Raw genomic sequence first — 17,657 nt, forward strand, 5'->3', positions numbered from 1 at the left:
GAGCGGACAAATTTTTTGCTTACCTACTTTTTACCCATCATTTCTACACATTGGTCGGCTCGGTGCCCCTCTCTCTCTGTATTTTACCCCTCAGACATGATATATACAGGGGGCGGGGCTGTGCTGTATATAAGGGGCAGGTCTCTGATGTGTGACGGCCTTGCCTATGACTTTTGCTCGCTGTCTCGGTGCTGCCGCCTGTCATATCTTCTCTTCTCTTTCAGTGTTCCGGGGAGGTTGGAGAATCCGGGACGTTTGGCCGGACAGACTTCGGCTCCTCAGACATTCAGACAAACTCTGAAAGCACAAAAGAAGTAAGAAGCCATGTGTCCCCCGGCCCCTGCGGCCTCGGAGGTCTCCAGGCGGACGCTGCAGGTGGAGAGTAAAGGTCACCGTGCAGGAAGATCACCCTCAGCATCTCCAGAGCGAGGCACCACCCCGACCTCCCCCTACTCAGTGCCGCAGATCGCCCCTCTCCCCAGCAGCACGCTCTGCCCCATATGCAACACCACGGACCTCACCTCCTCTCCGAATCAGCCAAACTTTAACACGTGCACCCAGTGTCGCAATGAGGTGTGCAACCAGTGCGGCTTCAACCCCAACCCTCATCTGACAGAGGTAACACTGCCATCTAGTAATTATGTATGTTATGCACCGCGCCATCTGTAGACTGCCCCCTAGTGCTGCTCCATCTATAGACTGCCCCCTAGTGCTGCTCCATCTATAGACTGCCCCCCTAGTGCTGCTCCATCTATAGACTGCCCCCCTAGTGCTGCTCCATCTATAGACTGCCCCCTAGTGCTGCTCCATCTGTAGACTGCCCCCTAGTGCTGCTCCATCTGTAGACTGCCCCCCTAGTGCTGCTCCATCTATAGACTGCCCCCTAGTGCTGCTCCATCTGTAGACTGCCCCCCTAGTGCTGCTCCATCTGCAGACTGCCCCCTAGTGCTGCTCCATCTATAGACTGCCCCCCTAGTGCTGCTCCATCTGTAGACTGCCCCCCTAGTGCTGCTCCATCTATAGACTGCCCCCTAGTGCTGCTCCATCTATAGACTGCCCCCTAGTGCTGCTCCATCTATAGACTGCCCCCCTAGTGCTGCTCCATCTATAGACTGCCCCCTAGTGCTGCTCCATCTGTAGACTGCCCCCCTAGTGCTGCTCCATCTGTAGACTGCCCCCTAGTGCTGCTCCATCTATAGACTGCCCCCTAGTGCTGCTCCATCTGCAGACTGCCCCCTAGTGCTGCTCCATCTATAGACTGCCCCCTAGTGCTGCTCCATCTGTAGACTGCCCCCTAGTGCTGCTCCATCTATAGACTGCCCCCCTAGTGCTGCTCCATCTATAGACTGCCCCCCTAGTGCTGCTCCATCTATAGACTGCCCCCCTAGTGCTGCTCCATCTATAGACTGCCCCCTAGTGCTGCTCCATCTATAGACTGCCCCCTAGTGCTGCTCCATCTATAGACTGCCCCCTAGTGCTGCTCCATCTGTAGACTGCCCCCTAGTGCTGCTCCATCTATAGACTGCCCCCCTAGTGCTGCTCCATCTATAGACTGCCCCCTAGTGCTGCTCCATCTATAGACTGCCCCCCTAGTGCTGCTCCATCTATAGACTGCCCCCCTAGTGCTGCTCCATCTGTAGACTGCCCCCTAGTGCTGCTCCATCTATAGACTGCCCCCCTAGTGCTGCTCCATCTATAGACTGCCCCCTAGTGCTGCTCCATCTATAGACTGCCCCCCTAGTGCTGCTCCATCTGTAGACTGCCCCCTAGTGCTGCTCCATCTATAGACTGCCCCCCTAGTGCTGCTCCATCTGTAGACTGCCCCCCTAGTGCTGCTCCATCTGTAGACTGCCCCCCTAGTGCTGCTCCATCTATAGACTGCCCCCCTAGTGCTGCTCCATCTGCAGACTGCCCCCTAGTGCTGCTCCATCTATAGACTGCCCCCTAGTGCTGCTCCATCTATAGACTGCCCCCTAGTGCTGCTCCATCTGTAGACTGCCCCCTAGTGCTGCTCCATCTGCAGACTGCCCCCTAGTGCTGCTCCATCTATAGACTGCCCCCTAGTGCTGCTCCATCTATAGACTGCCCCCTAGTGCTGCTCCATCTATAGACTGCCCCCCTAGTGCTGCTCCATCTATAGACTGCCCCCCTAGTGCTGCTCCATCTATAGACTGCCCCCTAGTGCTGCTCCATCTATAGACTGCCCCCTAGTGCTGCTCCATCTATAGACTGCCCCCTAGTGCTGCTCCATCTATAGACTGCCCCCCTAGTGCTGCTCCATCTGCTAGACTGCCCCCCTAGTGCTGCTCCATCTATAGACTGCCCCCTAGTGCTGCTCCATCTATAGACTGCCCCCTAGTGCTGCTCCATCTATAGACTGCCCCCTAGTGCTGCTCCATCTATAGACTGCCCCCCTAGTGCTGCTCCATCTATAGACTGCCCCCTAGTGCTGCTCCATCTATAGACTGCCCCCTAGTGCTGCTCCATCTATAGACTGCCCCCTAGTGCTGCTCCATCTGTAGACTGCCCCCCTAGTGCTGCTCCATCTATAGACTGCCCCCCTAGTGCTGCTCCATCTATAGACTGCCCCCTAGTGCTGCTCCATCTATAGACTGCCCCCTAGTGCTGCTCCATCTATAGACTGCCCCCTAGTGCTGCTCCATCTATAGACTGCCCCCTAGTGCTGCTCCATCTATAGACTGCCCCCTAGTGCTGCTCCATCTATAGACTGCCCCCCTAGTGCTGCTCCATCTATAGACTGCCCCCCTAGTGCTGCTCCATCTATAGACTGCCCCCCTAGTGCTGCTCCATCTATAGACTGCCCCCCTAGTGCTGCTCCATCTGTAGACTGCCCCCCTAGTGCTGCTCCATCTATAGACTGCCCCCTAGTGCTGCTCCATCTATAGACTGCCCCCTAGTGCTGCTCCATCTATAGACTGCCCCCTAGTGCTGCTCCATCTATAGACTGCCCCCTAGTGCTGCTCCATCTATAGACTGCCCCCTAGTGCTGCTCCATCTATAGACTGCCCCCTAGTGCTGCTCCATCTATAGACTGCCCCCTAGTGCTGCTCCATCTATAGACTGCCCCCTAGTGCTGCTCCATCTATAGACTGCCCCCTAGTGCTGCTCCATCTATAGACTGCCCCCTAGTGCTGCTCCATCTGTAGACTGCCCCCCTAGTGCTGCTCCATCTGCAGACTGCCCCCCTAGTGCTGCTCCATCTATAGACTGCCCCCTAGTGCTGCTCCATCTATAGACTGCCCCCTAGTGCTGCTCCATCTATAGACTGCCCCCCTAGTGCTGCTCCATCTATAGACTGCCCCCCTAGTGCTGCTCCATCTATAGACTGCCCCCCTAGTGCTGCTCCATCTATAGACTGCCCCCTAGTGCTGCTCCATCTGTAGACTGCCCCCTAGTGCTGCTCCATCTATAGACTGCCCCCTAGTGCTGCTCCATCTATAGACTGCCCCCTAGTGCTGCTCCATCTATAGACTGCCCCCCTAGTGCTGCTCCATCTATAGACTGCCCCCTAGTGCTGCTCCATCTATAGACTGCCCCCTAGTGCTGCTCCATCTATAGACTGCCCCCTAGTGCTGCTCCATCTATAGACTGCCCCCTAGTGCTGCTCCATCTATAGACTGCCCCCTAGTGCTGCTCCATCTATAGACTGCCCCCTAGTGCTGCTCCATCTGCAGACTGCCCCCCTAGTGCTGCTCCATCTATAGACTGCCCCCTAGTGCTGCTCCATCTATAGACTGCCCCCTAGTGCTGCTCCATCTATAGACTGCCCCCTAGTGCTGCTCCATCTGTAGACTGCCCCCCTAGTGCTGCTCCATCTGTAGACTGCCCCCTAGTGCTGCTCCATCTATAGACTGCCCCCCTAGTGCTGCTCCATCTATAGACTGCCCCCTAGTGCTGCTCCATCTGCAGACTGCCCCCTAGTGCTGCTCCATCTATAGACTGCCCCCTAGTGCTGCTCCATCTATAGACTGCCCCCTAGTGCTGCTCCATCTATAGACTGCCCCCTAGTGCTGATCCATCTATAGACTGCCCCCTAGTGCTGCTCCATCTGTAGACTGCCCCCCTAGTGCTGCTCCATCTATAGACTGCCCCCCTAGTGCTGCTCCATCTATAGACTGCCCCCTAGTGCTGCTCCATCTATAGACTGCCCCCTAGTGCTGCTCCATCTATAGACTGCCCCCTAGTGCTGCTCCATCTATAGACTGCCCCCTAGTGCTGCTCCATCTATAGACTGCCCCCCTAGTGCTGCTCCATCTATAGACTGCCCCCCTAGTGCTGCTCCATCTATAGACTGCCCCCCTAGTGCTGCTCCATCTATAGACTGCCCCCTAGTGCTGCTCCATCTATAGACTGCCCCCTAGTGCTGCTCCATCTGCAGACTGCCCCCTAGTGCTGCTCCATCTATAGACTGCCCCCTAGTGCTGCTCCATCTATAGACTGCCCCCCTAGTGCTGCTCCATCTATAGACTGCCCCCTAGTGCTGCTCCATCTGTAGACTGCCCCCCCTAGTGCTGCTCCATCTATAGACTGCCCCCCTAGTGCTGCTCCATCTGCAGACTGCCCCCTAGTGCTGCTCCATCTATAGACTGCCCCCTAGTGCTGCTCCATCTGTAGACTGCCCCCCTAGTGCTGCTCCATCTATAGACTGCCCCCTAGTGCTGCTCCATCTATAGACTGCCCCCTAGTGCTGCTCCATCTATAGACTGCCCCCTAGTGCTGCTCCATCTATAGACTGCCCCCCTAGTGCTGCTCCATCTATAGACTGCCCCCCTAGTGCTGCTCCATCTATAGACTGCCCCCTAGTGCTGCTCCATCTATAGACTGCCCCCTAGTGCTGCTCCATCTATAGACTGCCCCCCTAGTGCTGCTCCATCTATAGACTGCCCCCCTAGTGCTGCTCCATCTATAGACTGCCCCCTAGTGCTGCTCCATCTATAGACTGCCCCCCTAGTGCTGCTCCATCTATAGACTGCCCCCCTAGTGCTGCTCCATCTATAGACTGCCCCCCTAGTGCTGCTCCATCTATAGACTGCCCCCCTAGTGCTGCTCCATCTATAGACTGCCCCCCTAGTGCTGCTCCATCTATAGACTGCCCCCTAGTGCTGCTCCATCTGTAGACTGCCCCCCTAGTGCTGCTCCATCTATAGACTGCCCCCCTAGTGCTGCTCCATCTATAGACTGCCCCCTAGTGCTGCTCCATCTATAGACTGCCCCCTAGTGCTGCTCCATCTATAGACTGCCCCCTAGTGCTGCTCCATCTATAGACTGCCCCCTAGTGCTGCTCCATCTATAGACTGCCCCCTAGTGCTGCTCCATCTATAGACTGCCCCCCTAGTGCTGCTCCATCTATAGACTGCCCCCTAGTGCTGCTCCATCTGTAGACTGCCCCCTAGTGCTGCTCCATCTATAGACTGCCCCCCTAGTGCTGCTCCATCTATAGACTGCCCCCCTAGTGCTGCTCCATCTATAGACTGCCCCCCTAGTGCTGCTCCATCTATAGACTGCCCCCTAGTGCTGCTCCATCTATAGACTGCCCCCTAGTGCTGCTCCATCTATAGACTGCCCCCTAGTGCTGCTCCATCTATAGACTGCCCCCTAGTGCTGCTCCATCTATAGACTGCCCCCTAGTGCTGCTCCATCTATAGACTGCCCCCCTAGTGCTGCTCCATCTATAGACTGCCCCCTAGTGCTGCTCCATCTATAGACTGCCCCCCTAGTGCTGCTCCATCTATAGACTGCCCCCTAGTGCTGCTCCATCTATAGACTGCCCCCTAGTGCTGCTCCATCTATAGACTGCCCCCTAGTGCTGCTCCATCTATAGACTGCCCCCCTAGTGCTGCTCCATCTATAGACTGCCCCCTAGTGCTGCTCCATCTATAGACTGCCCCCCTAGTGCTGCTCCATCTATAGACTGCCCCCTAGTGCTGCTCCATCTATAGACTGCCCCCTAGTGCTGCTCCATCTATAGACTGCCCCCCTAGTGCTGCTCCATCTATAGACTGCCCCCCTAGTGCTGCTCCATCTATAGACTGCCCCCCTAGTGCTGCTCCATCTATAGACTGCCCCCTAGTGCTGCTCCATCTATAGACTGCCCCCTAGTGCTGCTCCATCTGTAGACTGCCCCCTAGTGCTGCTCCATCTATAGACTGCCCCTAGTGCTGCTCCATCTATAGACTGCCCCCTAGTGCTGCTCCATCTGCAGACTGCCCCCTAGTGCTGCTCCATCTATAGACTGCCCCCTAGTGCTGCTCCATCTGTAGACTGCCCCCCTAGTGCTGCTCCATCTATAGACTGCCCCCTAGTGCTGCTCCATCTATAGACTGCCCCCCTAGTGCTGCTCCATCTATAGACTGCCCCCTAGTGCTGCTCCATCTATAGACTGCCCCCTAGTGCTGCTCCATCTATAGACTGCCCCCTAGTGCTGCTCCATCTATAGACTGCCCCCTAGTGCTGCTCCATCTATAGACTGCCCCCTAGTGCTGCTCCATCTATAGACTGCCCCCTAGTGCTGCTCCATCTATAGACTGCCCCCTAGTGCTGCTCCATCTATAGACTGCCCCCCTAGTGCTGCTCCATCTATAGACTGCCCCCTAGTGCTGCTCCATCTATAGACTGCCCCCCTAGTGCTGCTCCATCTATAGACTGCCCCCTAGTGCTGCTCCATCTATAGACTGCCCCCTAGTGCTGCTCCATCTATAGACTGCCCCCCTAGTGCTGCTCCATCTATAGACTGCCCCCCTAGTGCTGCTCCATCTATAGACTGCCCCCCTAGTGCTGCTCCATCTATAGACTGCCCCCTAGTGCTGCTCCATCTATAGACTGCCCCCCTAGTGCTGCTCCATCTATAGACTGCCCCCTAGTGCTGCTCCATCTATAGACTGCCCCCTAGTGCTGCTCCATCTATAGACTGCCCCCCTAGTGCTGCTCCATCTGTAGACTGCCCCCCTAGTGCTGCTCCATCTGTAGACTGCCCCCTAGTGCTGCTCCATCTATAGACTGCCCCCTAGTGCTGATCCATCTGTAGACTGCCCCCCTAGTGCTGCTCCATCTATAGACTGCCCCCTAGTGCTGCTCCATCTATAGACTGCCCCCTAGTGCTGCTCCATCTATAGACTGCCCCCCTAGTGCTGCTCCATCTATAGACTGCCCCCCTAGTGCTGCTCCATCTATAGACTGCCCCCTAGTGCTGCTCCATCTATAGACTGCCCCCTAGTGCTGCTCCATCTATAGACTGCCCCCCTAGTGCTGCTCCATCTATAGACTGCCCCCTAGTGCTGCTCCATCTATAGACTGCCCCCTAGTGCTGCTCCATCTATAGACTGCCCCCCTAGTGCTGCTCCATCTATAGACTGCCCCCTAGTGCTGCTCCATCTATAGACTGCCCCCTAGTGCTGCTCCATCTATAGACTGCCCCCTAGTGCTGCTCCATCTATAGACTGCCCCCTAGTGCTGCTCCATCTATAGACTGCCCCCCTAGTGCTGCTCCATCTATAGACTGCCCCCTAGTGCTGCTCCATCTGTAGACTGCCCCCTAGTGCTGCTCCATCTATAGACTGCCCCCTAGTGCTGCTCCATCTATAGACTGCCCCCTAGTGCTGCTCCATCTATAGACTGCCCCCTAGTGCTGCTCCATCTATAGACTGCCCCCTAGTGCTGCTCCATCTATAGACTGCCCCCTAGTGCTGCTCCATCTATAGACTGCCCCCTAGTGCTGCTCCATCTATAGACTGCCCCCCTAGTGCTGCTCCATCTATAGACTGCCCCCCTAGTGCTGCTCCATCTGTAGACTGCCCCCCTAGTGCTGCTCCATCTGTAGACTGCCCCCTAGTGCTGCTCCATCTATAGACTGCCCCCTAGTGCTGCTCCATCTATAGACTGCCCCCTAGTGCTGCTCCATCTATAGACTGCCCCCCTAGTGCTGCTCCATCTATAGACTGCCCCCTAGTGCTGCTCCATCTATAGACTGCCCCCCTAGTGCTGCTCCATCTATAGACTGCCCCCTAGTGCTGCTCCATCTATAGACTGCCCCCTAGTGCTGCTCCATCTATAGACTGCCCCCTAGTGCTGCTCCATCTATAGACTGCCCCCTAGTGCTGCTCCATCTATAGACTGCCCCCCTAGTGCTGCTCCATCTATAGACTGCCCCCCTAGTGCTGCTCCATCTGTAGACTGCCCCCCTAGTGCTGCTCCATCTATAGACTGCCCCCTAGTGCTGCTCCATCTATAGACTGCCCCCTAGTGCTGCTCCATCTATAGACTGCCCCCTAGTGCTGCTCCATCTATAGACTGCCCCCCTAGTGCTGCTCCATCTATAGACTGCCCCCCTAGTGCTGCTCCATCTGTAGACTGCCCCCTAGTGCTGCTCCATCTATAGACTGCCCCCTAGTGCTGCTCCATCTATAGACTGCCCCCTAGTGCTGCTCCATCTATAGACTGCCCCCCTAGTGCTGCTCCATCTATAGACTGCCCCCCTAGTGCTGCTCCATCTATAGACTGCCCCCTAGTGCTGCTCCATCTATAGACTGCCCCCCTAGTGCTGCTCCATCTATAGACTGCCCCCCTAGTGCTGCTCCATCTGTAGACTGCCCCCCTAGTGCTGCTCCATCTATAGACTGCCCCCTAGTGCTGCTCCATCTGCGGCCTGGTCAGGTGCTGGTTATACTGGAGGGTAACCTGACGGTCAGTGGGGGAGGAGGGGGTAACCTGAGGGTCAGATGTGCAGATGGTCAGATATTGCTGGCACCTCCACTGACCAGTCACTGACCGCTCTCTCCACAGGTGAAGGAATGGCTGTGCCTGAATTGCCAGATGCAGCGAGCCCTGGGCATGGACATGACGACGGCCCCCCGCTCCAAGAGCCAGCAGCAGCTCCACTCGCCGCTCTCTCCAGCCAAGCAGACTAAACCTCCCCCCATGTCGCAGTCTCTCCACCAGCTCTCACAGTCTCCTCCCCAAACCCAGCCGCTCCCTCTGTCCCATCAGCACCCGCAGCCCCCTCCCAAACCCAGCCGCTCCCTCTGTCCCATCAGCACCCGCAGCCCCCTCCCCAAACTCAGCCGCAGCATCATCATCATCGCCCCCAAGATCAGACTCCAAGTCATCATCCCCAGAGAGCTCCGTACCAGCCCCAGGCCCAAAGCAAACCCCCAACCCAACCTCAAGTCCAACACAAGCCCCCAGACCAATACCAGTCCCAGATAAAGATGGGTACGGAGACCCCCCTGGGGAGTGCACAGCTAGAGGGCTCCACCCTGTCCCACCCACAAGGCAAACCTCAGTACCCCCAACAACGAGAGCACGTCAGCCAAGGACAAGCAAAAGCCGCTGCTCCCCTGGAGGCCGCCCGCAGCTCCCCCCAACATTCTCAAGGAAAGCCGTCCCCCGCAGAACAGAGGAAGAGCCTGGGAGGTTCTCCTGCAAAAAACCCTGCAGCCCCTGCCCACGGCCCCCAGGACCAGGCCCAGGAGGGGCTGACAGGGAAGCTCTTTGGTTTTGGGGCTTCCCTCTTGAACCAGGCGAGCACATTGATCTCTGTCCCTGACCCCACCCCAGCAGGTCAGCCGTCCCCAGGCAAAGTGCCTCCGAAAATCGTATTTAGTGATGCAAGCAAGGACGTGGCCACAAAGCCCCAGGGGGCAGCACCGAGCAGGGCTGAGGTGTCCCCTCTACACAAACCTGGGAGGAACGAACACGCCAAGACAAAGGATGTGCCGAAAGTCGTGTGCCCATTGTGCAAAACCGAACTGAACGTGGGATCCAGCGACCCCCCCAACTATAACAGCTGCACCTCATGTAAGAAGCAGGTGTGCAACCTCTGCGGCTTCAACCCCACCCCCCACCTGGTGGAGGTAAGTGCACCCCTTTATCTGAAATGATGCCTCTGTATGCTAGACGCTGCCCCCTACTGTCCAGGCTTATAGTGATGACCTCATGGCTAGGAGATCTACAAGTCACAGCCAAACCCTCCCCCGTCCTTGCCCCACATTCACACCTCAATATCATCTCTCTGCCAGAATAGTGAGCGCAGCTCTGGAGTATAATACAGGATAAGTAATGTAATGTATGTACACAGTGACTGTACCAGCAGAATAGTGAGCGCAGCTCTGGGGTATAATACAGGATAAGTAATGTAATGTATGTACACAGTGACTGCACCAGCAGAATAGTGAGCGCAGCTCTGGAGTATAATACAGGATAAGTAATGTAATGTATGTACACAGTGACTGTACCAGCAGAATAGTGAGCGCTGCTCTGGAGTATAATACAGGATAAGTAATGTAATGTATGTACACAGTGACTGCACCAGCAGAATAGTGAGCGCAGCTCTGGAGTATAATACAGGATAAGTAATGTAATGTATGTACACAGTGACTGTACCAGCAGAATAGTGAGCGCAGCTCTGGAGTATAATACAGGATAAGTAATGTAATGTATGTACACAGTGACTGCACCAGCAGAATAGTGAGCGCAGCTCTGGAGTATAATACAGGATAAGTAATGTAATGTATGTACACAGTGACTGTACCAGCAGAATAGTGAGCGCAGCTCTGGAGTATAATACAGGATAAGTAATGTAATGTATGTACACAGTGACTGTACCAGCAGAATAGTGAGCGCAGCTCTGGAGTATAATACAGGATAAGTAATGTAATGTATGTACACAGTGACTGTACCAGCAGAATAGTGAGCACAGCTCTGGAGTATAATACAGGATAAGTAATGTAATGTATGTACACAGTGACTGTACCAGCAGAATAGTGAGCGCAGCTCTGGAGTATAATACAGGATAAGTAATGTATGTACACAGTGACTGTACCAGCAGAATAGTGAGCGCAGCTCTGGAGTATAATACAGGATAAGTAATGTAATGTATGTACACAGTGACTGCACCAGCAGAATAGTGAGCGCAGCTCTGGGGTATAATACAGGATAAGTAATGTAATGTATGTACACAGTGACTGTACTAGCAGAATAGTGAGCGCAGCTCTGGAGTATAATACAGGATAAGTAATGTAATGTATGTACACAGTGACTGTACTAGCAGAATAGTGAGCGCAGCTCTGGAGTATAATACAGGATAAGTAATGTAATGTATGTACACAGTGACTGCACCAGCAGAATAGTGAGCGCAGCTCTGGGGTATAATACAGGAGAAGTAATGTAATGTAATGTATGTACACAGTGACTGTACTAGCAGAATAGTGAGCGCAGCTCTGGAGTATAATACAGGATAAGTAATGTAATGTATGTACACAGTGACTGCACCAGCAGAATAGTGAGCGCAGCTCTGGAGTATAATACAGGATAAGTAATGTATGTACACAGTGACTGCACCAGCAGAATAATGAGCGCAGCTCTGGAGTATAATACAGGATAAGTAATGTAATGTATGTACACAGTGACTGTACCAGCAGAATAGTGAGCGCAGCTCTGGAGTATAATACAGGATAAGTAATGTAATGTATGTACACAGTGACTGCACCAGCAGAATAGTGAGCGCAGCTCTGGAGTATTATACAGGATAAGTAATGTAATGTATGTACACAGTGACTGCACCAGCAGAATAGTGAGCGCAGCTCTGGGGTATAATACAGGATAAGTAATGTAATGTATGTACACAGTGACTGTACCAGCAGAATAGTGAGCGCAGCTCTGGAGTATAATACAGGATAAGTAATGTAATGTATGTACACAGTGACTGTACTAGCAGAATAGTGAGCGCAGCTCTGGAGTATAATACAGGATAAGTAATGTAATGTATGTACACAGTGACTGCACCAGCAGAATAGTGAGCGCAGCTCTGGGGTATAATACAGGAGAAGTAATGTAATGTAATGTATGTACACAGTGACTGCACCAGAAGAATAGTGAGCGCAGCTCTGGAGTATAATACAGGATAAGTAATGTATGTACACAGTGACTGCACCAGCAGAATAGTGAGCGCAGCTCTGGAGTATAATACAGGATAAGTAATGTAATGTATGTACACAGTGACTGTACTAGCAGAATAGTGAGCGCAGCTCTGGAGTATAATACAGGATAAGTAATGTAATGTATGTACACAGTGACTGTACTAGCAGAATAGTGAGCGCAGCTCTGGAGTATAATACAGTATAAGTAATGTAATGTATGTACACAGTGACTGTACTAGCAGAATAGTGAGCGCAGCTCTGGAGTATAATACAGGATAAGTAATGTAATGTATGTACACAGTGACTGCACCAGCAGAATAGTGAGCGCAGCTCTGGAGTATTATACAGGATAAGTAATGTAATGTATGTACACAGTGACTGCACCAGCAGAATAGTGAGCGCAGCTCTGGGGTATAATACAGGATAAGTAATGTAATGTATGTACACAGTGACTGTACTAGCAGAATAGTGAGCGCAGCTCTGGAGTATAATACAGGATAAGTAATGTAATGTATGTACACAGTGACTGTACCAGCAGAATAGTGAGCGCAGCTCTGGAGTATAATACAGGATAAGTAATGTAATGTATGTACACAGTGACTGTACCAGCAGAATAGTGAGCGCAGCTCTGGAGTATAATACAGGATAAGTAATGTAATGTATGTACACAGTGACTGCACCAGCAGAATAGTGAGCGCAGCTCTGGAGTATTATACAGGATAAGTAATGTAATGTATGTACACAGTGACTGCACCAGCAGAATAGTGAGCGCAGCTCTGGGGTATAATACAGGATAAGTAATGTAATGTATGTACACAGTGACTGTACTAGCAGAATAGTGAGCGCAGCTCTGGGGGTATAATACAGGATAAGTAATGTAATGTATGTACACAGTGACTGTACTAGCAGAATAGTGAGCGCAGCTCTGGAGTATAATACAGGATAAGTAATGTAATGTATGTACACAGTGACTGTACTAGCAGAATAGTGAGCGCAGCTCTGGGGTATAATACAGGATAAGTAATGTAATGTATGTACACAGTGACTGTACCAGCAGAATAGTGAGCGCAGCTCTGGAGTATAATACAGGATAAGTAATGTAATGTATGTACACAGTGACTGTACCAGCAGAATAGTGAGCGCAGCTCTGGAGTATAATACAGGATAAGTAATGTAATGTATGTACACAGTGACTGTACCAGCAGAATAGTGAGCGCAGCTCTGGAGTATAATACAGGATAAGTAATGTAATGTATGTACACAGTGACTGTACCAGCAGAATAGTGAGCGCAGCTCTGGAGTATAATACAGGATAAGTAATGTAATGTATGTACACAGTGACTGTACCAGCAGAATAGTGAGCGCAGCTCTGGAGTATAATACAGGATAAGTAATGTATGTACACAGTGACTGTACCAGCAGAATAGTGAGCGCAGCTCTGGAGTATAATACAGGATAAGTAATGTAATGTATGTACACGGTGACTGCACCAGCAGAATAGTGAGCGCAGCTCTGGAGTATAATACAGGATAAGTAATGTAATGTATGTACACAGTGACTGTACCAGCAGAATAGTGAGCGCAGCTCTGGAGTATAATACAGGATAAGTAATGTAATGTATGTACACAGTGACTGTACCAGCAGAATAGTGAGCGCAGCTCTGGAGTATAATACAGGATAAGTAATGTAATGTATGTACACAGTGACTGCACCAGCAGAATAGTGAGTGCAGCTCTGGAGTATAATACAGGATAAGTAATGTAATGTATGTACACAGTGACTGTACTAGCAGAATAGTGAGCACAGCTCTGGAGTATAATACAGGATAAGTAATGTAATGTATGTACACAGTGACTGTACCAGCAGAATAGTGAGCGCAGCTCTGGGGTATAATACAGGATAAGTAATGTAATGTATGTACACAGTGACTGCACCAGCAGAATAGTGAGCGCAGCTCTGGAGTATAATACAGGATAAGTAATGTAATGTATGTACACAGTGACTGTACTAGCAGAATAGTGAGCACAGCTCTGGAGTATAATACAGGATAAGTAATGTAATGTATGTACACAGTGACTGTACCAGCAGAATAGTGAGCGCAGCTCTGGGGTATAATACAGGATAAGTAATGTAATGTATGTACACAGTGACTGCACCAGCAGAATAGTGAGCGCAGCTCTGGAGTATAATACAGGATAAGTAATGTAATGTATGTACACAGTGACTGCACCAGCAGAATAGTGAGCGCAGCTCTGGGGTATAATACAGGATAAGTAATGTAATGTATGTACACAGTGACTGTACCAGCAGAATAGTGAGCGCAGCTCTGGAGTATAATACAGGATAAGTAATGTAATGTATGTACACAGTGACTGTACCAGCAGAATAGTGAGCGCAGCTCTGGAGTATAATACAGGATAAGTAATGTAATGTATGTACACAGTGACTGTACCAGCAGAATAGTGAGCGCAGCTCTGGAGTATAATACAGGATAAGTAAGGTATGTACACAGTGACTGTACCAGCAGAATAGTGAGCGCAGCTCTGGAGTATAATACAGGATAAGTAATGTAATGTATGTACACAGTGACTGTACCAGCAGAATAGTGAGCGCAGCTCTGGGGTATAATACAGGATAAGTAATGTAATGTATGTACACAGTGACTGTACCAGCAGAATAGTGAGCGCAGCTCTGGGGTATAATACAGGATAAGTAATGTAATGTATGTACACAGTGACTGTACCAGCAGAATAGTGAGCGCAGCTCTGGAGTATAATACAGGATAAGTAATGTAATGTATATACAGTGACTGTACCAGCAGAATAGTGAGCTCAGCTCTGGAGTATAATACAGGATAAGTAATGTAATGTATGTACACAGTGACTGTACCAGCAGAATAGTGAGCGCAGCTCTGGAGTATAATACAGGATAAGTAATGTAATGTATGTACACAGTGACTGTACCAGCAGAATAGTGAGCGCAGCTCTGGGGTATAATACAGGATAAGTAATGTAATGTATGTACACAGTGACTGCACCAGCAGAATAGTGAGCGCAGCTCTGGAGTATAATACAGGATAAGTAATGTAATGTATGTACACAGTGACTGCACCAGCAGAATAGTGAGCGCAGCTCTGGAGTATAATACAGGATAAGTAATGTAATGTATGTACACAGTGACTGTACCAGCAGAATAGTGAGCGCAGCTCTGGAGTATAATACAGGATAAGTAATGTAATGTATGTACACGGTGACTGTACCAGCCGAATAGTGAGCGCAGCTCTGCGGTATAATACAGGATAAGTAATGTAATGTATGTACACGGTGACTGTACCAGCAGAATAGTGAGCGCAGCTCTGGAGTATAATACAGGATAAGTAATGTAATGTATGTACACAGTGACTGTACCAGCAGAATAGTGAGCGCAGCTCTGGAGTATAATACAGGATAAGTAATGTAATGTATGTACACAGTGACTGCACCAGCAGAATAGTGAGCGCAGCTCTGGGGTATAATACAGGATAAGTAATGTAATGTATGTACACAGTGACTGTACCAGCAGAATAGTGAGCGCAGCTCTGGAGTATAATACAGGATAAGTAATGTAATGTATGTACACAGTGACTGTACCAGCAGAATAGTGAGCGCAGCTCTGGAGTATAATACAGGATAAGTAATGTAATGTATGTACACAGTGACTGTACCAGCAGAATAGTGAGCGCAGCTCTGGAGTATAATACAGGATAAGTAAGGTATGTACACAGTGACTGTACCAGCAGAATAGTGAGCGCAGCTCTGGAGTATAATACAGGATAAGTAATGTAATGTATGTACACAGTGACTGTACCAGCAGAATAGTGAGCGCAGCTCTGGGGTATAATACAGGATAAGTAATGTAATGTATGTACACAGTGACTGTACCAGCAGAATAGTGAGCGCAGCTCTGGGGTATAATACAGGATAAGTAATGTAATGTATGTACACAGTGACTGTACCAGCAGAATAGTGAGCGCAGCTCTGGAGTATAATACAGGATAAGTAATGTAATGTATATACAGTGACTGTACCAGCAGAATAGTGAGCGCAGCTCTGGAGTATAATACAGGATAAGTAATGTAATGTATGTACACAGTGACTGTACCAGCAGAATAGTGAGCGCAGCTCTGGAGTATAATACAGGATAAGTAATGTAATGTATGTACACAGTGACTGTACCAGCAGAATAGTGAGCGCAGCTCTGGGGTATAATACAGGATAAGTAATGTAATGTATGTACACAGTGACTGCACCAGCAGAATAGTGAGCGCAGCTCTGGGGTATAATACAGGATAAGTAATGTAATGTATGTACACAGTGACTGTACCAGCAGAATAGGGAGCGCAGCTCTGGAGTATAATACAGGATAAGTAATGTAATGTATGTACACAGTGACTGTACCAGCAGAATAGTGAGCGCAGCTCTGGAGTATAATACAGGATAAGTAATGTAATGTATGTACACGGTGACTGTACCAGCCGAATAGTGAGCGCAGCTCTGCGGTATAATACAGGATAAGTAATGTAATGTATGTACACGGTGACTGCACCAGCAGAATAGTGAGCGCAGCTCTGGAGTATAATACAGTATAAGTAATGTAATGTATGTACACAGTGACTGTACCAGCAGAATAGTGAGCGCAGCTCTGGAGTATAATACAGGATAAGTAATGTAATGTATGTACACAGTGACTGTACCAGCAGAATAGTGAGCGCAGCTCTGGAGTATAATACAGGATAAGTAATGTAATGTATGTACACAGTGACTGTACCAGCAGAATAGTGAGCGCAGCTCTGGAGTATAATACAGGATAAGTAAGGTATGTACACAGTGACTGTACCAGCAGAATAGTGAGCGCAGCTCTGGAGTATAATACAGGATAAGTAATGTAATGTATGTACACAGTGACTGTACCAGCAGAATAGTGAGCGCAGCTCTGGGGTATAATACAGGATAAGTAATGTAATGTATGTACACAGTGACTGTACCAGCAGAATAGTGAGCGCAGCTCTGGGGTATAATACAGGATAAGTAATGTAATGTATGTACACAGTGACTGTACCAGCAGAATAGTGAGCGCAGCTCTGGAGTATAATACAGGATAAGTAATGTAATGTATATACAGTGACTGTACCAGCAGAATAGTGAGCGCAGCTCTGGAGTATAATACAGGATAAGTAATGTAATGTATGTACACAGTGACTGTACCAGCAGAATAGTGAGCGCAGCTCTGGAGTATAATACAGGATAAGTAATGTAATGTATGTACACAGTGACTGTACCAGCAGAATAGTGAGCGCAGCTCTGGGGTATAATACAGGATAAGTAATGTAATGTATGTACACAGTGACTGCACCAGCAGAATAGTGAGCGCAGCTCTGGGGTATAATACAGGATAAGTAATGTAATGTATGTACACAGTGACTGTACCAGCAGAATAGTGAGCGCAGCTCTGGAGTATAATACAGGATAAGTAATGTAATGTATGTACACAGTGACTGTACCAGCAGAATAGTGAGCGCAGCTCTGGAGTATAATACAGGATAAGTAATGTAATGTATGTACACGGTGACTGTACCAGCCGAATAGTGAGCGCAGCTCTGCGGTATAATACAGGATAAGTAATGTAATGTATGTACACGGTGACTGTACCAGCAGAATAGTGAGCGCAGCTCTGGAGTATAATACA

At 50.1% G+C, this 17,657-nt stretch overlaps 2 protein-coding genes across 2 annotated transcripts in view; both read left to right on the top strand.

The window, feature by feature from the left end:
- Positions 1 to 226: 226 nt before the first annotated feature.
- On the top strand, positions 227 to 8,952 carry LOC142187834 (protein bassoon-like; the record flags this gene model as incomplete). Its single annotated transcript, XM_075261666.1, has 2 exons — positions 227 to 618; positions 8,800 to 8,952. Coding segments are annotated over exons 1-2 (447 nt in total), but the record flags the coding sequence as incomplete, so codon positions are not given.
- Positions 8,953 to 9,104: 152 nt separating this feature from the next.
- Positions 9,105 to 17,657, top strand: part of BSN (bassoon presynaptic cytomatrix protein) — an 86,476-nt gene continuing 77,923 nt past the window's right edge. The window contains exon 1 of the mRNA XM_075261665.1: positions 9,105 to 9,869. Coding sequence (XP_075117766.1) covers positions 9,225 to 9,869 — 645 coding nt within the window. The 5' untranslated portion in view covers positions 9,105 to 9,224. The remainder of the gene's footprint in view (positions 9,870 to 17,657) is intronic.

This window comes from Leptodactylus fuscus, unplaced genomic scaffold (genome assembly GCF_031893055.1).
Source record: "Leptodactylus fuscus isolate aLepFus1 unplaced genomic scaffold, aLepFus1.hap2 HAP2_SCAFFOLD_255, whole genome shotgun sequence".
NCBI classification, from domain to species: domain Eukaryota; kingdom Metazoa; phylum Chordata; class Amphibia; order Anura; family Leptodactylidae; genus Leptodactylus; species Leptodactylus fuscus.